This window comes from Grammomys surdaster, unplaced genomic scaffold (genome assembly GCF_004785775.1).
Source record: "Grammomys surdaster isolate TR1022 unplaced genomic scaffold, NIH_TR_1.0 134, whole genome shotgun sequence".
Lineage (NCBI taxonomy): Eukaryota > Metazoa > Chordata > Mammalia > Rodentia > Muridae > Grammomys > Grammomys surdaster.
In genome coordinates this window covers 2,443,527-2,465,124 of record NW_021604592.1, presented here as the reverse complement: position 1 = coordinate 2,465,124, position 21,598 = coordinate 2,443,527, and the positions used below count along the sequence as shown (strand labels likewise).

General features: G+C 40.9%; 1 protein-coding gene across 2 annotated transcripts in view; it reads left to right on the top strand.

Moving 5' to 3' along the window:
- Positions 1–21,598, top strand: part of Fam3c (family with sequence similarity 3 member C) — a 55,497-nt gene that overhangs the window by 30,316 nt on the left and 3,583 nt on the right. For both annotated transcript variants that reach the window (XM_028762649.1, XM_028762648.1), the window contains exons 4-8: positions 2,248–2,277; positions 3,257–3,380; positions 9,555–9,613; positions 10,621–10,671; positions 13,077–13,161. In XM_028762649.1, the coding sequence (XP_028618482.1) occupies positions 2,248–2,277; positions 3,257–3,380; positions 9,555–9,613; positions 10,621–10,671; positions 13,077–13,161 (349 nt within the window). The remainder of the gene's footprint in view (positions 1–2,247; positions 2,278–3,256; positions 3,381–9,554; positions 9,614–10,620; positions 10,672–13,076; positions 13,162–21,598) is intronic.

Genomic DNA, 21,598 nt, shown 5'->3' with positions numbered 1-21,598 from the left:
GGAAATAACGGTTGTTATCAAGCCTGACTTCTTGAGTCCCATCCCTGGGACGTACATGGTAGAAGGAGAGAGCTGACTCTTGTAAGTTGTCCTCTTGAGATTCCCACATGTGTCCCTTGGCATGCCTGTATCCACACGTATACACAGTATGCATATACATTTTATGCATATACTTCAAATAAGTAAATGTAAGGAGAAATTAAAAATAAACTAAAAACTAAAAGCTAGATCCACCAATTACAATTATGACCTAAAACGGACGTACCAGTTAACTGCTCTGTGCTTGGTTTCCTTATCTCTGAAACTCGATGACCTTGTCAGTAACCACCCAGAAGTACTTGACAGAGCTAGCACATAGGAATGACTGGGCGGTGTTTTAGCACTGCTCAGCTCTTCCTCTCCAGTATCTTATTACCATAATAGACCAGATGACGTACCATCTAATTAGCCCGGCACAGGTCATGGAGACTAGAATTCATGATTTAAACAGTGCTTCTTTCTAGGAATTTAAAACCCCTGAGTCTGATGATAGATTCTTTTCTTTAATTAATTAGTTAATTAATTAATTACATTTGGTTTTTGTTTTTCGAGTCAAGGTTTCTCTGGATAGCCCTGGCTATCCAGTCCATAGACCAGGTTGGCCTCAAACTCACATCCACCTGTCTCTGCCTCCTGAGTGCTGGGATTAAAGACAGGCATGTGCCTTCACCTGGCTAATTGTTTTTTTCTTAATTGCATTTATTAGTGTGATGTGTGTGTAGTGTGGTGGTAGTGGTGCTGGTATGTGTGTGTTGTATACATGTTTGTATATATGTTTGTATATGAGTGTCAGTCACATGCACATAAATGGAGGTCAGAGGGCCACCTGGGAGGGTCAGGTCTCTCCTTTTAGCATCTGGATCCTGGGACCGCCATTCCTTCCAGCATCTGGATCCTGGGACTGCCAGGCCTGGTGTCAAGCCCCCTACCCATTGTGCCTTCACATCCTTTTTCTTTTTAAAGACAGACTGAGGTTGAGCACGTCTAGTCTTCATATTACTGACTTTGCTCTGGGGATTAGTTTTCTCATTCGAAAGAGTGAAAGCATCGGATCAAATCTCTGTCATTATACCAGGAGATGGAAAGAGTGAGCTAAGAAACCCCAGCGCCTAAGTGTATGGTTGCTCCCCTCATTTTACCCCTCCCCTTTTTCTGTTTTGTTATTTGCTTGTTGGAGTCTGTCTTTCCATGGGAATCATCTCAGTGCTTAGGTTATGGTGTTGGGGAGGCTGTTTTCCTGTGGCCCGTGCATTACTCTTTCCTAACATTATAGCCGTGTGACTTTAATGGTGCCTACTATTCTCCTAAGTGTTCTCCTGAGAGTTGACACCACTGACTTAGTTTCTTCTCTTTAAACATCTAGGCACTCTTCTTTCGGCTTTAACTTTCTGTTCCATAATTTGAATAGTTGACTTACAGGAAATTCACAGTTATCAAAAATAGTACAGAAGTTAAAACTTAAGTGTCTATTTATAGTTAGACAGCTGGCCAGCTTCTGTCACTGTATACTTATTAGCCAAATCAGGAGCCAGCTGCCCACAGTACTTTGATGACCCTTGTCCACATTTCTTGGACTGGGATCAGACACTTGGTGCGTTACAGAGTACTAATCGTAACCGAAGGACAGTTGAGACCAGCTGTGGGGGCTAAGAGTTGACCTTCGCCCTTCCTTGAACTGATAAACTCTCAGAAACAGCGCTAATATCATCATACCCAGTACGCTTCTGTTCTGAGAAATTCAGGTTGCCCAGCATTTACCATCTTGTGGTCCTTCCAAAGCCTTGCCAAACCCCCAAGACGGGTGTATGAGCATTGTCCAGGGCTGTGTGGCTGCCCAGTACCGTGTAGCAGCAGCTGCACTTAAATATTCTCATGTTTGCTAACACAAGTCCGTAGTCTTTGAAAGATTTATTTTCAGGCTAACTTTTTGAATAGGAGTCAAACTGGCAGTAAATAAATAAAATACAAAGTTTAAAATGACGTATCAGTAATAAAACACTGTTCTCCGTGATTTCAACACACACTTGCCCATAATGAGTTACGCAGTGGAAAAGTACCTCTTCTCTGAAGTGATATTGGTGTTTACTGTATATGAGCAGTCATTGAGACACACATTGCATAGGCTTCTTAGAAGCTTCAATATGCTGAAAGTAGGTAGCTGCCAGCGGGCCTGTGCTTTCTAATATTGTTAACTCTTTGTCTCCTTAGCTCGATCCGCGCTGGACTCAGCCATTCGTTGTAAGTCCCTCATCTTGGTGTTTTATAAGTATTTTATCTTGTGTGTTGCCATGTGAAAGCTTTTAGCCAAGGAGTGTGGACAGGTTGTGAACAAACCACAAAGGAGACAAGTTGAGTTGGATGGCCTAGTATCAAGGTTCTTCATACTCAGTGGACGTTTGCTCTTCAGTTGTGTTTCGACCCATGGTGTAAGCACAGACGATGTTTAGCGAATAGAAGAGTCAGCTGATACCTGGATGGATGGATGGATGGATGGATGGATGGATGGATGGATGGATAGATGGACCAAACTTTCACTGATCCTGGTTTTGGAGTAGACAGTGCAAAAGGAACCAATTAAAAAGCCTCAGGCACCATGAAATTTAAAGATAACTTCAAGAATAATTAAATAAAATCCACCTTGCTTAGCAAGATCATATGGTATGATCTGTTTCTGTCAGTTTAGCTCATTCCTCAGGAGGGTCTGGGTTGTGCCCTTGAGCCTTTTTTTTTATTGGAAGCTTTGCCTTTCTTCCTTCTTTCCTTGGTGTTTTGATACCCGTAGAGAAAAACGTTCTGACAGATTTTAAAAGTGTTTATTATTTATTTATATTAAAGTATATGTATCTCTCCTTTTTAAACTAATTTTTAAAATATGTATGGTGTACTGCCTGCATGTATGTACCCGCACCACATGTGTTCCTGGCACTCAAAGAGGCTGGAGAGGGCATTTGATTCTTTGGAATTAGAGTTACAGATGATTATGTGGGTGCTGGGAATTGAACCTGGGTCCTCTGGAAAAGCAGCCAGTGTTCTTAATCACTGAGCCCTCCCTATAGCCCCTAACTAGGTGTACCTTAGTGTGTGTGTGTGTGTGTGTGTGTGTGTGTGTGTATGTGTATATATATGTGTGTGTTTGAGATCTAAAACTATCTGATGATGAAATCTTACCTAATTTGTTTTCTAAAGAATCTCAAATGTATTTCTGTTCTCCCTGAAGCTACGAAGCCTCCAAGGTACAAATGTGGGATCTCAAAAGCGTGCCCGGAGAAGCATTTTGCTTTTAAAATGGCTAGTGGAGCAGCCAATGTAGTGGGACCCAAGATCTGCCTGGAGGACAGTGTGTGAGTATCAGATGCTTGCAGCTGGAAGTCAAATATTCAGTGACAGTCGTTGGATTTGGGGTGATGGCATTCTGAAATGCTTTTACTAACAGCCTGTAATTTTGATTATCATTGTATGATTTTCTCTCCTGTACATTAAAGAGAGTGACCAAGAGACCTGCATTTATTTGGCTTTGTATAAGGATGCAGGTGGCTGTTTCATTTGATTCTGAAGTATTAGGAGAAAAAAAAACCTCATTTAAATTCATTCAAATAAAAACATTTCTCTAGTTGGCATATTTCAAGTGCTCAGTGTCCTCACACAGCTGTTGATCACAAATCCCATAAAAACAAAACAAAACAAAAAAGCAAAAAAACAAACAAAATTTATGTCAGAGCAAAGTCCCATTGACGGCTTTTCCCAGAGCAATGAATGGTTCACATCTTAGGCCAGTGTCTTGGTTGGGTGCTGTTTGCTGAGGGGCAATGTGATCACCACAGGCCCTTTGCACTCACACTGCTCTGGGTTGAGCTGAGCAACTCCTGGGTTGCAGTGCTCCCCACGGGATGCTCATAGGCTTGTCATCATCCCTTGTTGGCTGTCACAAGTTCCTGCCTCTGACATTGCAAAACCTTTCTTTAGTTGTTCTTCATCTGATCGCCCAGAAAACTTAGGGACATGAGCTCACTTGGCATTCGTGTAAAATAATGGATATGACGTCAGGCTATGTAGTCTAAATCGTAAGATGGGCTTACAGTTAAAAAGGACAGACCAGGCTTTTTCTCCCAGCTCTTTATGTATTATAAATTTTAGGTAGAGTTTTTAAATTAAAATTTCAGTGAACTACGAAAGGATTGGCCTCGTGCAAAACACTTTTCTGGAAAATTGATGCTTATAAGCTCTGCCCATTTTCCCACATGCTAATGGGCAGTCACTGCCTGTCAGTTACATCCTGACTTTTCAATATCTGTTTAATGACACAGCAGAGTGTGCACGTTTTGGAAGTCTCTAGGTCTTTAGAAACACTCCCTTTTGTCTCACTAAAGAGTCCTCAAGTTTGAGTCTAAATAACAGGAGGGAAGTTCTTTTGGATATCTCGCCCACAGACAGTCTGCTGACTTTTACTCTGCCTCTTTGAAGCCCGGAGTTTAATGCAAGGAGGACTTTAAACCCTTTTCCAAAGCCGCTTTTCCAACCGCAGTTACATAGGTCAGAAGATAAATGTTTGTTGGCAGAAGGGCTTAGTATAACTGTACCGGGCTGGCAGCCAGAGCTTTTGGTTCTAGCGTGGTGGGCATGTCATGTAGGATCTGTACTCTCTTGTAGTGTGTTCGACCAAGAAATTGAGGCTGCCCACTAATCAGCTGCATTTCAAGACTCATTCTCCCATTCCTACGAGAGATTAATAATTGATGAAATTTTATAGCTAGACCTCAGGTCAGGAAGCTGCTCCCTGTAGAAGGGCTTCGGAATTGGCCAAGGATCTCTAGTAGGGAGATTGCAGGGACCAATTCTTATCCCCAAGTCTTTTCCTGTATAATTATTTCTGTATTGAAAACTTACACGGTTTTTATACAATGCTCGAGTACGGAGACTGCTTGCCTAGGCAGCCATTCATTCATCAGGTGTGGATTGAATGTATTTTCCCCTGTCGTGGATGCACAGTCTGGCAAATGCAAGTGTTTGTCAACCAGGACCCCAGCTGTGCAGGTACTGTGACACACACTTGTGGGACTGAGTAAGGTGGAGTCTAATTTGAGATTGTAATTGAGGAAAGAAGGCCCAACTTTAGATTGACTATTGAACATAGATTCTAAGACACCAGTGCTGTCTGAGAACCTCTGGATCAGGCGACAACCAGAGGCAGACAAGACATTTCTGAACATCCCAGACAGGAGACACATTTTCACAGGCCATAAGGGAGGAACGTTCCAGTAGTGAGTGGGCCAGGCCACACACGAACCTCTCTGAGCGATGCAGGTCAAGGGTTGCGATAATTTTATAAGTCTGTGGAGTAAATTTTCAGACTCTTAACTGTTTTATGATCTCATTTGTATTGAAAAACTAATTTCATAGCTATATTAGATGACTCACCTAGAACGAGAAAGCCACAGTTAGTTGAGCCAGCTGTTTGACAGGGCGTCTCTAATCGTAACAATTTTTTTTTTTTTGCCTGTTACCCCGCAAAATGTGCAAGTACGTAATAAAATATGTACATCCCTGCAGCTGGAATATGTATGTTCTGAGTACAGGAACTCGCTGTGGAGATGAGTACTCCAGATTGTTGTCTGTACAGGGCTAATTGTGCGCCCTATGCTGTGTTTGTTCTTTATCATAGCTGTGGAGGTGCCAGTTGCCCACCCAGGCTCTGCGCATTTCTGATGCTCAGGCAAGCTGCCCCCAAGATGCTCAAGGTCGCCCGAGCTGGTGACAGGTGTATGAAATAAAAAACTGCATTAGAAAGTGTATATAGTTGTTTATGCCATTTCCTTACTTTTTTTTTTCTCTAAAAGTGTGTAGTGGGCCAGAGGGCCCTTCACAGTCATAAAGAATGAAGCAAATGTTATAATCGCCGTGACTACTCCTAATGTGTTGGTGTCTTGGATAAGGTTTTTCCTTGATTGAGGGTTTTCCCTGCTTTCTTCTGTTTAACTTGATAGGCTGCTGCCCCCTTGTGGGAAGCCTGTGGCACTGCGCATCTCCCTGCCTGCCTTTCTTCTGTGGATGGATTGAAGTTTATTGGAATTTAGAGCATGTTCCAAGATGATGGAGATAGTCCACTTGGAAAGTCGATGGGGTTTGATTATTATCCAACACATTAGTTGTAACCAGTGTCTTTTGGGACCATCCAATGTTCTTCTCCAAGGTCTGGAGCACATGCTTTGAGGTGCTCCTCTTCTGATGCAGCCCAGCCAGTTTTCCTGTGGTGAAGCTTATGTCCATCACAGGAGTGTGCTCAGCACACATATTCTTTTGTTTAAACAGCTTGGAGATGTAGTTTATATATACCTACACTTTACTCATTTGTAGTGTAATTCATTGTCATGTTTGTAATATAATTCATCATCCTGTACAAACTCCGTGTGTTGGTTTGAAGATCCGTGGCCCAGAGATTGGCACTATTAGGGGGTGGCACTGGTGGAAGTAGGTGTGGCCTGGTTGGAGGAAGTGTGTCACTGTGGAGGTGGGCTTTGAGAGCTTTCTCCTGTCTGCCTGGTGATGTCAGTCTTCTCCTAGTAGCCTTCAGATGAAGATGTGGAACTCTCAGCTCCTTCTCCAGCACTGTGTCTGCCTGGATGCTGCCATCATGATGACAGTGGACTGAACCTCAGAACCTATAAGCCAGCCCCAGTTAAATATTGTCCTTTATAAGAGTTGCCTTGGTCATGATGTCTCTTCATAGCAGTAAAACCTGAACCAAGAGAGTCTGCCATGGTCATTTGAGGCTTCTTCCTTTCTTTCTCTTTCATTTTTCTAACTTCCCTCCCTCTCTCCTTCTTTCCCTCCCTCCCTTTTTTCTTTCCTTTCTTCAGCCTCTGCCTCTAGAATGCTGGGATTGCTGGCCCAGCTTAGAACATTTTCTTACTACCAAGAGAAACTGTGCCTGTAGCTCTGTCCCTTCTCTGTATTCATTCTACTCCACACCCGACACACATGTCTTAAATAACCTTGTTTGCTTCTGTCCCTATAGATTGGTTGGGTTTTGTTGTTCTCCATAGATGTGTCACATCTGTGGTCTTCAATAACTGGCTTCTTCATTTGATATAATGTTGCAAGGTCCATCTACCTTGTAGCTCGAATTAGTTAATTTGTTTCATGGCTGAATGATTTTTCATTATAGATATGCCTCATTTGTGTAGCCCTTACCATGTTGATAGGTGTATGAATTATTTCCCCTTTCTGACTATTAAGAACAGTGTTTTGGAACCATTTTCTATATAGGTTTTGTGTGGATGTGTTTTCACTCTTCTGTGCTTGTACTGTAATGACTTTTGGTGCAGATAGCTGTCGGACGTATAAAGGAACTGTCAGATTGTTTTCCAAAGTGACCCCATTTGACCTTTGTACCAGCCAAGTGGGAAGTCCTGGGTCTTCCATACACCTAGAGACTACAGCATCTAGGAGGAGTGAAGTTGTGTCTCATCGAGGCCTTGATATGCATCTAATTGTTGATAATGTCTTGCATTTTTAAAATTCACCATAGGGAAATGTCTATTTTGTTTGCTTTTAAAATAGATTGATGATTATTGATATTTCTTTGCTTGGTTGTTTGCATAGGTCTTTCTCACCTTTTTATGTTCTACTACCTGTATCCTTGTTTCAGATGAACTTACTGATGTCATCTTTGTTTTGTAGCGTGGTTCTGTAATAACCAATGGTTCTGTAATAACCATGTTCCGTCTTTATTTGCTGTGTTTGAACTACTCACATTCACTGTACTTGCCGATAGGTGTGGTCTTAAGTCTATCATTTTTAGCATTTCTTTTTCTATTTTCAGGTAGCTTTGAGTTTCATGATCATTTTTTAAAGTTCCGTTTGAGAGGATTAGTTGGGAAGAGGAAGTGGGGTCAATAGGAGTGGCTGGTGGGGGACATGACATGGCAACTCGGATCAGGGTTATGCGATATATGATTAAAATACTTTCTAGACACATGTAGAATTAAGGAAACCCATTGATACTTATATATGGTAATAAAAGCATTTTAAGAAGTTTCTTTAGATTTCCTCACTGTTTTTGGAGAGACTTATAGTGATATTGTCTGTCCCTTAACAGGAAAGTTTTGGAATTAAAGTCTAGTTTTTTTTTTTGTTTTTTTTTGTTTTTTTTTGTTTTTTTTTTTTTTTTTTTTTTTTTTTTGAGACAGGGTTTCTCTGTGTAGCCCTGGCTGTCCTGGAACTCACTCTGTAGACCAGGCTGGCCTCGAACTCAGAAATCCGCCTGCCTCTGCCTCCCAAGTGCTGGGATTAAAGGTGTGCGCCACCACCACCCGGCTTAAAGTCCAGTTTTTATTATGTAAATGAGACCTGTTTGTACATTGAGACACAATGTTTGGTTTGCAGCTATTACACTGTAGCAGAAAGAGGAAGGAACTGGCTGGCTAGCACTCAGCCAGTCTCAGCACCGGATGGATGCATGAAGCTTTAACATTATTTTTCTTTTTCCACGCTTTGCTGTGCTCATTTACATAAACAGATATGTCACTCAATATGTATTAGAATTGTGTTCCCTGCAGCTGTAGTTCAGTTACAGATATGAGTTCTGTGGAAGTCACTGACACCTTCTGTGAAAACCAGTTGATTATGAGGAATGTATAATAAATGTGCTACACATTCTATCTAACATTCACAGTGTGCCAGTGTGAGCGTGCGCATGCTCACATGCCTGCACAGTGCCCCCTCTTACAATACACTGCTGTGGAATTTGCTAATAACCAGTACGCTGGTTATCTCAGGCAGCACATGTGCGGCTGCAATGAGGTCATTAGTAAGTTCAGCATTCCTTCTGAGTGCAGAGAAGGCTTATGTTGATAATAACTAGGAAAATGTTCACGGTGGCGGGGGACATGGGTATAACACTAATCCACTACTCCTAGCTTCAGATTTTAAAGTGTTTGTATAGCATAGGACTCACCGTATCACAGTGAGCCCACAGAAGAGAGGGTCTGTCCTTTGGTGTTTTGAGAATGGTAGTGATCGTGTCCTGTGGTGGGCTTGAAGGATGTCTCAGATGGCACAGCACAGTATTATACAAAGTGAGAACAGGGTGGCATTTCAACCATAATTATATTAAAATTAATTTATTTTCATTTGTGTGTGTCTGGGTATGTGCACATACGTGCAGGTGTTATCAGAGGCCAGAGGTGTACAATCCCCCTGGAGATGGAGTTATGAGTGGTTGTGAGCCTCCTGACGTGGGTGTTGGTCCTCTGTATAAGTAGTACATGTTTGTAACCACTGGACCATCTCTCTAGCGCTAATATACCTTTATGCATAGTTTTTAATTTTATAAAGTATTATTTGAGTTGACATTACAGTTGACTCATCATAATGTTGATGTTTTTGATGTTAAATGTTTTTTCGTGTGCTTAGTTGAGTATTTGGTATGTGTATAATACCTTTTTGCGTTTTATTTCTGTGACATGTTTACATAAGCTGTCTGATCCTGATTTTTGCCTTGTCTTCTCTCCCTTTAGTTTGATGAGTGGTGTGAAGAATAATGTGGGAAGAGGAATAAATGTTGCCTTGGTAAATGGTAAGAATAATTATTGTACTTTACCAGTGTAATGAGAAATGGGTATATATATGCTCCACACTGAAATTTACTCTTGGGATCAGGAGACACCACTCAACACTGAAGCCTTACCAACAAGGGTGCCCTCTTGTCCGAACCATTGCAGATAGACCCTTGGAATCTACCTATGGGTAGCATGTCTTCTTGGGCACAGCACGTCGTAGCCATGTGCGTTGTGTGGCAAGCTTCTTATGAAATTGCAAACTACTAATCTAATACTAAATTGGTACCATGTTGCTGCCTTTCAGAACTCTTACTAAGTATGAAAATAGGAAGACAAGGGTTTGTAAGATGACAAGGGATGGTAGATTGTTAGATAAGTACAGGGAGGAACAAAGCCGTGATTTGTTAATAGTTTTCAATACTGTCCACATTCTCAGATGTTCATTGATGTAAACAAGTCCACTGAATCCTAGGCGTAGTGAGTGTTACAAACTAAATCTTAAGCATCCAGCCCATGAGTGCAAGGTGCTACCTGTGAGCTGCCTCTGTTGAGCCACACATTCCTATAACTGTCTGGGATGAGTGGAGACTGCGAGCAGTTCACCCAACCCACCGCAGAGAAAAGCTGTTTGTTTTATTCATAATGGTAATTATAGGACTCTGTACTAAGTAAACATGTTACTGTCTCTTCATCCATTTAAGTGATCTTATAGGTAAAATGAGGTGTAAATTTTGTTTTAAAATAACTTTAATATAGATGGTTGTTTTAGGTGGATAATTTCTTTGCTGTAGAGTTTATGTACTGGTGGTAATTCTCACAGAATGATGGCCCCACATGAAACTGGAGTGTAGCATAGAACTGCTCTAAAGCCACAGATGCACATCTATGTGTGTGATTCAGACTGTAAATTCTACGAGCAGTTCCTTCTGTTAGTGAGTTCATGCCACTCGTTGGGTAAGACCATTTTTTTTTCCTACACTGATATTTCAGTTGGGTGATTTAATATGTGTTCTGTCTCTTTCAGGGAAAACAGGGGAAGCGATAGACACCAAGTATTTTGACATGTGGGGAGGAGGTACGTGTGACACTGAACCCATCAACTATGCCACTGTTCACATTCCCTCCCTCCGACCTCACTCCATGTCCGGTCAGATTTAAGCAATATGTTGCATGTGGTTTGATTATTGCAGGAAAGTTGTGTATGATTGAGATTCCAGTGAGATTTGGAGGACATCAGTTCCCCTTGTTGGACAGGACACCTGACTCAAAGCTCTGAGTTTGTTTAGATTTTTGCCTGAAATTAGAAACATTGGAAGACCAGTATAACCAGTTCACAGGGCTTTTTTTTTTTAAAATTACTTTTTATTTTATGTATATGAGTACACTGTAGCTTTCTTCAGACACACCAGAAGAGGACATCAGATTCCATTACAGATGGTTGTGAGCCACCATGTGTTTGCTGGGAATTGAACTCAGGGTCTCCAGAAGAGCAGCTGAGCCATCTCTCCAGCCCCCCAGTTCACAATTTTTGACTGAATTGGCTTGTGTGCGGTTTTTGAATCTCAAAAATTAGTCAAAAGTCAGTAGACAAGGTAAAATCAGGTTCTAGAAAGCCAATAATCACATTAATTCATCCTATTTCTGTCTTTGGACTCTGCTCTTACAGTAGCAAATATTTGACAGGGGGTGTAGACTTCTCTTTGCAATGTACAAGACTCAGAGCAAGCCACCGATGTTTATCTCTTCTGTGTTTGGAAGTCCTAGGGACAGGACAAGGTCATCATCATGCAGAACAAGCACTGACCCTTCCTCCCCACCCCCCCTCAAAGATTGCTACCAAATGGAAGGATTTCTTTAAAAAATACATTATTTTTATTGTAGGTATGTGTAGGTGTGTGTCTGCAGTTAGGTATATACACATTAGGATGCAGGTGCCTGAGAAGGCCAGAGGCATCAGCCTCTTAGAGCTTGAGTTATGGGTATTGTGAGCTACCAGATGTGGGAGCTGAGGACCAAATTCAAGTTTTCTGGAAGAACAGCAAGCACTCCTAACCTCTGAGCTATCTTTCAAGCCCACAGGGTTTCTTCATCTTTAAGGAAGGCAGGCCGAGCCCCAGCTTACCTTTTGGTCCCCTGGCCTATTGACATATGCTCTATAAGCTGGCAGCTCTCAGGCCGCCAGCTATTTATGTACAGTTTCAAGACAGGCTGATGTGTCTGATATTTCTTGGGCCCTTAATAAGATGCTGCTTGTTATGTATTTAAGCTTTAGAGAATGTTTTGTAGCTGTCAGAGCTATATTAAATTACACCGTTCCCATCAGTTTTAAATTCTGAGAGCATAATTGCTCTTAGTATAATTTATAACACAGAAACTCTTCCGTGAAGCTGTTGAAATCAGGCATGTAAACAGAGCTCTGGTATTGCTCTCCCTGCCCATCCCTGAAGCTGATTTTCTGCCAAAATCCCTTCCTGGTTCAGAAATAATAGCAGTTTAGTGTCATCTTTTCATTTCAATGGATATGATTTGTTGGCGTTTATGGTTCCACATTAAAAATGCTCCTATTGTAAAACGCAATCAATTAGAGAGAAATGCATGGAATCATTGCCGTTGGAAAAAATAAAAAAAAGAAGAGAAGACCTGAAGTAATACAGCTTCGGAGTAGGCTTAAACCTGTGGTCTATAAGGAAAGCTAACACTGCAAGGAGCTCACGAGAGAAAATGCTTTAGTACCTGACCAGTCTGTCTGGCAACACCAGTTTGCCCTCACTGAGCTGGATTACTGTGAAGTTCCTGTGGCCTTGATACATAAGAGGACCGATGTTAGCCATAATTAGTGTGGCTTTTAGTTACTGTCTACATTCCTTCCCCCAGCTTGTTACAAAATGATAGACCTAGAAACTCTTAAAATATGCCTTTTTACATATTACAGAAAATTTTTACAGATGTCTCTGAGCAAGCGGGGCTTACTTTTCCTAGAGAAGCACACATATTCACATTGAAGGCCATGACCCCCTCAGCTCTCCAAAACCTCACATGGACCTCAGAATCAGGCTTCCTATGGACTGTAGACCCAGTTGCACACTTCTTAGAGGCCTCTGAGGTCCTCACTATACAAATGATGCCATGAATACACATTTGCCATGGATTTTTAATGGCTCTGATGATATGAGTAAGAAAAACACAAGATGATTCAGAGCTGGGAAATAAATCATGCATCAGAGAGACCACCTTAAGAAATAAATTTGATAGTTTTGTTTAGTGGATTCTTTTTGTTTTTCCTTCCCTAGGTAAACTTGAGAAACTTGAGTTTTTAAGCTTTTCCTACGATTCATGTATCTTTATCTGACATCACTTTTCATTAGAAACAATTAGTCATTTTATGGATACTTCATATAACATTAATTCTTAGAGATGATTATGATAGAAATTCCATTATTTACAAGGAATCCCTGACCGTTCTCCATCCTTTCTCTTCAGATGTGGCACCGTTCATTGAGTTTTTGAAGACCATACAAGACGGGACAGTCGTGTTAATGGCAACGTACGATGACGGGGCAACCAAGTACGTAAAAATCAAAGCCCAACACAGCTTTTGGAACTCTGATTTATACTTTAAAAAGCACTACATTTTCATTGAAAACCAAAGTCTTATTAAGTAGATAAGGTAATTGTAGATAAACACTGTCAGCTTTTAACTTTTCTTCCTGTCTTTATTCATGTTAGGATGGATCTTGAATCACATTGCGCCTGAGTATTTTATACGTTCTTTTATGTTGTAGCAGTATTAAACGCTTTTCTCTAACATTCTCCTCTTGTTTTTTGGACTAACATCCTTCCGTAGCATTTTTATGGCTCAGAGCAGTTAGTCCTATGAGCTTACATTTGTTAAAGTTCCCCCTGAACTGCCAAGGTTTTTTTCTAATGCATAACATTATAACTTTCTTTTGTACTTTTTTTTGTTTCTTCTTTTTTGGACCTTTGTTTATAACCTTAGGGTTAATTTCTGAAAGTGGAACTAATGGTCAAGGGTGCAGATGTGAGGAGTGCTTGTCTCTGTGTGCAAGTGTGTGCGTTCATGCGTGCGTGCGTGTGTGAATGCACGCACACAGTGAGTGCGGGTGCCTGTGGAGAGCTCTGAAGCTGGAGCTACAGGTAACCGTGAGTCACCTGACATGCATGGGTGTTGTGAATCTAATTGGGGTCCCTTGCAAAGAGAGTTAGCAGTCTTTCCCGCTGAGCCATCATCTCTCCAGCCCAGGATATTATATGTTTCTCATCAAGTTTAGCAGACGATAATGATTTTGTGACTTGTTTTCTTGTATTGTGTATCTGGGGAAATTTGGAAAGTGTAGAAAAGCACAAAGAGGAAAAAAGCTCCATCATCCCATCGTGCAGGGATAGCTTGTGAAAACATTGTAGTTTCTTTCCATGTCCGATGACTTAGTGTACATTTTCTTCATTTTAGTGTATTTTTTTTATATTAAGCATTCCTTTTTAGTTATTCATACTCATTGTTTTTAAATGTATGTTATGATTTTATAATCTTAAACGCTCAATAACCAGTCTTTCCTTAAAATAAAAATTTTAAGTGAGATTGAGTTAAAGAATGTACATTTTTTTTTAGAGTTTCGAGTTCTAGATGGTGTGTGTGTGTTTAATAGCTTGTTTCATTATTTGTGAGATTAAACTTATGTGTATGCTCCCTAGGCAGTTTCTTTTTGGGTATTTTTCGCATTTTCTTTTATAAAATATCCTATGACCATTCAAGTTGGCCTATATTGATTAGTAAAAATCCTTTATATATTAAGGTACTAATTTTATTAAAAATACAGTTTTTGTAGACAGATTGCTTTTAGTTTTGTCAACTTAAGGTGCTTTGACTTTTAACAGAGTAGAGTGGCTTGTACCTAGTGGAGCCTGTAGGTTTTTCCTCTTAGTTTCTCTGACTCTTAAACTCAAGAAGTACTTTTCCATCTCCAAATTAGGAGATAAGTAGTAAATTCTGTCTTGCAGTGATTTTACTCTCTTCCTGTATTTTCAAAACCCATTTGTAATTTCCAGAGCTTTACAGCGCCTGTGTTATGTCAGGTTTTAAGATGGCGCAGGTTCGTTCCTAAGCCTCTTCCGTTAACCTCTTTCTTTCTGTTTTTCTCAAACACACCTTTTCAGCTGCCTTATCACTGTTTTGTAAAAGTGAATGTGCTTTATTCCTCTCTGATATCTTCTTTTAAAGCATTCTATGAGCGACACCGACATTGTGCATTTTTAACTGGTTCAACCGATGATTAATGTTAAATCTATAAAGCAAGGCTTAATGTAACTGGCAGATTCAGCTGGTTTTACATAGTAAACTAAATAGTATACAGAGTCGAATTAAGCTTTCTTCATTAGAAAGAGTGACTTGTGTGGTGGTTTGGCTAGAGTCTAGGGTATTATGTATGTGGTGTCATTTTTTTTTAATATAAAGGCTCTTTTTTTTTTTTTTGTCTAGACACACACGATCTTTCTTTTTTTAATGTTTTTCTTACTGACCCTAATGAGAATCAGAACTCTAATGAGATAATGATGTCATCTTGAGAAGGCTGCATTGTGAGTGTCCTGAAGTCCTGCTGAAGCAGCCAGCCAGCCTGAGCAAGTCTCTTAAATCTCAGCCCTGGTCCTTTGGCTCTCCACCTGCTGGAGGCCAGCACTCCCTTCTCTAGGAAGCTGTGGAGACAGTAAGGAGATGCTGTCTTCTCAGGGTGGACTCTAAATTCTGTTCCGCACTCCTTATTTTGGATAAATGGAACAGCAAGACAGTCAAAGTATTCCCTTGTGACCCAGTACTGAAGTATTTGAAGAAGCTAATTGACGTTTTCCTTTTAGTTTTCCAGGCTCAGTACACATAGCTCTTTTATAACCTCTTATCATATTGTGTTTCTCATTCATTTCCTTTCCTGGCTGTGTTTCTTGGGCATCCTTTAGTTCATTATTGTCTCTCTTAAAATGAGTGTCTCAAATTAAGCACAGTGTTCCAGATGTGGTCTGGCCAGAACTGGCTATAATGGAGACGCTAACTTGCCATGTTTCAGAGATTACATTTCTTTGAATATTCATGCAGACTGGAATTATATTAGTTTTCTCTAAGCAATCAAATCACATTTTTGGCTCATGAATTTTTGGTCAAGTTAGATTGTTAAGTCGTCAGATCTTTTCCTTTGATGTCAGATTTTTCCCTCCATTCAGAACTTGATTTTGTTTAATGTAAATGAGGAACTTTATATTCATTTATTCCTGTTAGATTTGATTGTACTGATTGGGCCTGCTTGGTCTTGAGTCTGACGTGTGTCCTAGGAGGGTTCCACGATCCAGGCTTTGTACTTGCTCCAAAGTCATTCATGTGCCTAAATTTAAGCCCTTGATAAAAATGTTTACCAAGGGCAGTGTGCCACCAAACTAGAGACCTGGTTCCTCACGGAATTCTTCTGTTAATCTATTGCAGGGATGGCTTTGCAGACAGCTGCCAGTGTCCCTCAGTAAGCGCGCTATCCCACTGCTCTTTAGTTATTTTACTCACAGCAGCTATTTTCTGGGGCTATCAGATGCTAACTTGAAATTCATAGAGGAAACTAATTATGGTACCCTGATCTGCTGCCACGTAGCTTAAGTTTCAGAGATGTCATTTAACTTGGCTTGACTCACGCCTGTGCCCTTCCAGTTGCTCCCCCTAGCTTGTTTCCCTTCATTGTTATTCTTACAGGCGCTGTTGTGGTCTCCCAGTCTAGATTTTTGTTAGGAACTGGAATGTGTTCTATTGGAACCAGAGCCATAGGTGAATATTTTAAGTATGCTTTTAGAAACAGTGATCATGGGAGTGATCACGGGACTTTGTTAATTGCCTTGCTTGTTGACTATTTGTGTTTATTGTCTTGCTTGTTCCTTGACTATTTGTATCTATTGTATTGCTAGACCCTCCACCTAGAACTGACCTTAACACTTGCATGTAATTAAAATGGTATAAAAGCAGAAAATGGGAGAGAGGGTTTCTGGGGGTGGATGGGGAAAGGGGATAACATCTGAAATGTAAATAAATGAAATATCCAATTAAAAAGAGAAAACACACACACACACACACACACACACACACACACACACACACACACACACAAGAATCAAACTCATGTCCCTTTGCTTGCCCCAGCAACATGTTACTACTGAGTCTTCATCTCCTTGGCCCTGTTAGCCTTAAAAACAAAGCAAAAACTAGATCATTGGTGTGCCCTTCCCTAGGGAAGGCTTTTTCTGCATTTTGTAGTTGCCTGTAGTTGTTGGCGATGGTTGAGGCCTCGTGAGTGCCCCCTTCCTGACATAGCATGCCTATCGGCATCTTAGTTCAGGTCATGTTTAGGCTTGTTAGGTGAGACTTTATGCCTGCAGCTACTGGCATTACTGTGTTTTGAAGAACAAGAAAAAAATTTGTCGGCAAACTTCTTTTTCCTGTGGCTCTTATAATCTTTCTGCCTTACCTTCTGCAGCAATTCCTGAGCAATGCAGGCCATGTTGTGTTTATTTAGGAACACACACACAAACACACACACCCTACCACCACTACCACCACCACCAGCAGCAGCAGCAATAAAGAGTAATAAGTTATTTCTTTTAACAAAATACATTATTTATAAAAAGAAACCCCTACAGTACTAAACTTACAACACCTTAGTATCTCCATTTTTCATTTCTAAAACAATTGACACTTTCTTAGAATGTATCAGGGGTTTGTAACAATTGGTTATAACAATGATAATAATAATTATAACAATGTAACAAATTGTGTTTGTGATCTATGTAGATTGAGAGGCTTAAATTGACTTTAAATTACATACCTGGGCTTCTTTGAGTTCCTATTTCCTTTTTCTGTTGCTCAAACACTGCTTGCCTCTTGGGCAGATTGCCTTGGTCAGACAGTATCCAGGTACTCTTTTTGTAAATCAGGGTTGCTTCATTACACTTTGCTACTCCTTTTGTCTTTATAGCAGAAATTCTTTAGTGGTTTTGAGATCTGTTTCATTCTGACATGGAAGGTTTCCTATAATACTGCTAAAAGCTTTGTTCTTAGTAATGTGGTTTGCCTTATGCTTCAAAAGTTTCCTGTTTTCAATTAAGTACCTTGCTATGACAGCAGTAATTTAGAAACCAACCCCCTCCCTGGATTGTTATATAGTGAAAATTATTAGTTTTGCTTGTTTGCCTGCTTGTTTTTACATTTATTTATTTTATTTATTTGTGTGTGTGTGGGGGGGGTGGTATATGTCACATGTGTAGAGGTCAGAGGACAGCTTTTAGGAGCTGTTCTCCACTGCCATGGTACCCAGAGATCAATCTCAGGTCGCTGAGCTTGTTGTCAGGTGTCACCCAACTGAGCCATCTCCAAAGCCCACATTTGCTTGCTTTTAAAGAACTACATTCTCAGAAGAATTTCTGGGGAGCCGTCTTTCATTTCTGGTTTCTATTTTTTAGTCTTCAGATTCTACAGGAATGTGACTGTTTTCTTCCATAATTCCTGTTATTTATAGTTTCTAGTTTATTCTTCCCTGCTAATCAGAATTGATCCTAGAAAATCAGCTCTCCCTTTTCCTTTCATGCTTTGGAGGCATGGCTTGGCTGGCTGTTGTAGGCCTGCAGGATATACCTCCTCTCCCAGTGCAGATGGGGCCTGATGGAGACTCTCGTCTCTAGTCTATCCTCTCTCTGTTGTGGGGTATTCAGCAGAGAAGATTGTTTGGACATGGGTTTAAGCCAATAGAATGTCTTTATTAGCTGGCCTGCAACCACATTGGGTATTCAGGATCCCAGTGTAGCTCTGAGCCTTACTCAGGGTGAGTTTTTAAGCACACTCACAAAAAATGTGTTCTAGGTTAACATACTTCAGTTAACAATAACAATCAATCTAGAAGGGGAACTACAGAAACCAAAAGGCAGGGTTAATTTATTTAGAGGTTTTCCCAGAAGTATGGGCTTTGATAAATTAGATATCCATTTTATTTTTGTACGTAGCGCTGTCTATGTGCTAAGTTTTGCAACTTGGATGGTACTTCCATCATGGAGTCAGCTGTGCTAAGGTCTTGGGGTCTGTTCAGATCTAGGGCCCTGTTACACCAGTTTCCATTTCAAGTAGACCCTATGCAATGTTAGGATGTCTTTAGGAAAACATGGTCTCCTTGCTTTGTTTGCTTCTCTCCTGCTGCAGAATTGTAAAGTTTTCTATTTTTCTTAAATGAAGTCTTCTCTAAAATAGTTGATTCAGTATAATCCTTTAAAAAATGTATTCTACTTATTTATGCTGGATGTGTGAAGAAGCATACACATTTTCTGGTGTGCATATGGAGGTCAGAGGACAGTTTGCCAGAGTTGGTTTTTTTGGCTTCCACCATGACTGTTCTGGGGACCAAACTCAGATCTTCATGTTGGTGTCAAGAGCTTTTATCTTCTTGAGGGATCCTGCTGACCCCGAAAATACATTTTTAAAGGTGTGTCTATGTGTGTGTCACACAGGTTGTATAGGTGTACCTGCTCCTGAGGACATCAGGTATCCTCTTCTTGCTCTTGCTCTCTGCTTATTCCCTGAAGGCAGGTCTCTCAATGCACCTGGAACTCATCATTTCTCCACTGGCCTATCAGTCAGCAAGCTCCAGCATCGTCCTACAGCCTCTGCTTTCCCTAGCACCAGGGATACAGATGTATGTGGCCTCACTGGCTTTCCATGGAGGAGATGTTGAGACTTAAAACAAGGTCCTCATGCACTCTTAGCAACCAAGCATCTCCTTAGCTTTCTCCACATCACTTTAGAAGAACTCAGCTAGTAGTGCCATTAGTAAGTACTAACACACAACAGGCTCTCAATTCCTCATTCAGAACAAGAATCTTGTATCTCCACATTTGATGCTGTGTTTATTATTCTGGGCTTTACATTTTGACACCTGTATATATTACGTTGTTTTCACTCGGGCTGTTTTGCATTCATTTAAACTTCCTTCTGAAATGCAAAATTACCCTTTGCTTAAAATAGAATAGAACAAAAAGGAACACTGAAACAGCCCACAAACGCTACATAGGAATATCAGAAAGCAGTACAAGTCACTGGGAAGGGATTTTTATAGTTGGACCTAGACACAGGTGTTGGGGTTTGGTCTTCATGGCCGTGATTTCTTTCAGGAGCATGGAGACAGCAGTACCAGCAAGGGCATGAATCCAGGGGGAAGGCTGGAGGGAATCAGGGCCAGGTTTCCAAAGTCCTTTTATGTTTAATTTTAAAAATCTGTGTGTGTGTGTGTGTGTGTGTGTGTGTGCCTGCATTTGTGTGGTATATGCACAGAGGTACTTGCCTTCACATGGAAGTTAGAGCAGGACTTTGTGTGTCTTTTTGTATTGCTTTCTGACTTACTGCCTTGAGACGGGGTTTCCTACTGAGCTGAAAGCTTCCTAGTTGAGCTAGATTGGCTGCCTGATGCGCTCTTGGGTTCAGTCTGTCTGCCATCCCAATGCTGGGATCACAGGGACATGCAGCCGTGCATGCATGCCCTTTCATGAGGGTGCTGTGGATTTAAACTGAGGTCCTGTGCTGTCAGAGCAAGTACTTTACCCATTCGGCCATTTCGCCACACCACAAGAGTTGCTCTCCCAGCAGGGTTGCACTAGACATGCTCAAATGATCCAGGCATACATGAAGATAGCCTATATAAATGCTGTCACCCAGGGAGTTTATTACTCTGTGCCCAGCATTTCTATTGGAAGCTGCTCACATGACCACTCTCTATGTTACCTATCCTCAAGTGGCAGACACCTACACAACAAATGTTCAGTCTAAACGATGTCATCTGTGCACCACAGGCACAGTTCTGGAAAGGGCAGGTGCTCGCCTTAGACTCAGGTGTCTGATGCTAACAGTGTCAGCCTTGCTGGCAGGCCTTTTTCTAAGGGGACTCAGGTCTTTTATGGTAATTGCTTTGTGCAAAAGAACATTGTAATGTTCCCATGCAAAATGCAGGAGTTAATGAAGTCTAGTTGATTCTAGCTCTCTGGCTAAGGTGGCTTAGTTTATCCATATGGGTCATAATGGTCAGTGCTAAAATTCAAAGGGCAGAAAGATGGTTGTCATATGTGTGTGTATGTATGTGTGTGTGTGCATATGCTCATATAAACTCTTTGATGGGAAATATTTTTACTTTTTATATTTTTAAATAGGGGAACATACTTGCATTTGGATAATCAACTCTCAGGGGAACAGATATTACTGTTGTTTGTGAATTTAACATTAATTGTTTTATCAAGATTGCAAACTGTACTTTTTCTGAGGAATAAATACGAATGGAGCCCTGAGGCTCTCTGAGGAGGCAGCCATGTTGGCTCGCTGTGAGCCTGCAGCCTGCCATCCACATTGCAACATATTTTATTCTTCCAGTGTGACCGCTCATCGGATTGTGTTGACAGAGGCAAAGAAGTCTTAAAAAGTAGCCAGAAAATAGAGCACATAACTAGCCTGTAGGGCTTCCCAGAGGCTCAGATGGCATGGGCTTTTATTTTATTTTTTATTTTTAGTTTTTAAAGTAATGTGTGCATGTATGCTTGTGTGTGTGTGCGTGCGTGCGTGTGTGCTCGCGTGTGCGTGCATGCAGGTACCCTCAGAGAATCCCCTAGAGCTGAGGTTACAGGTGGTTGTGAGCCACCCGTTGTGGGAGCCGGGAACTGACATTGAGTTCTTTCCAAGAGCTACACAAACTCTTAACCACTGCTATGTTTTGCCAGCCCCTTTAAACATTGATTTAATTATTTATTGTTATTTATTTTCATGGACTTCTTTTGAACATAGACATTACAGTCCTTTTCAGTTCATCTGTCCACACTGTGTCATTCAGAAGCGAGTCGGAGAGACTGCATATTCCAGGGGTTTTTGCTCATTTTTGCACTGATTCTAGTGAACTTGCTCCAGGGTAACAAACCTACCCAAGCTATGTTTAAAATGG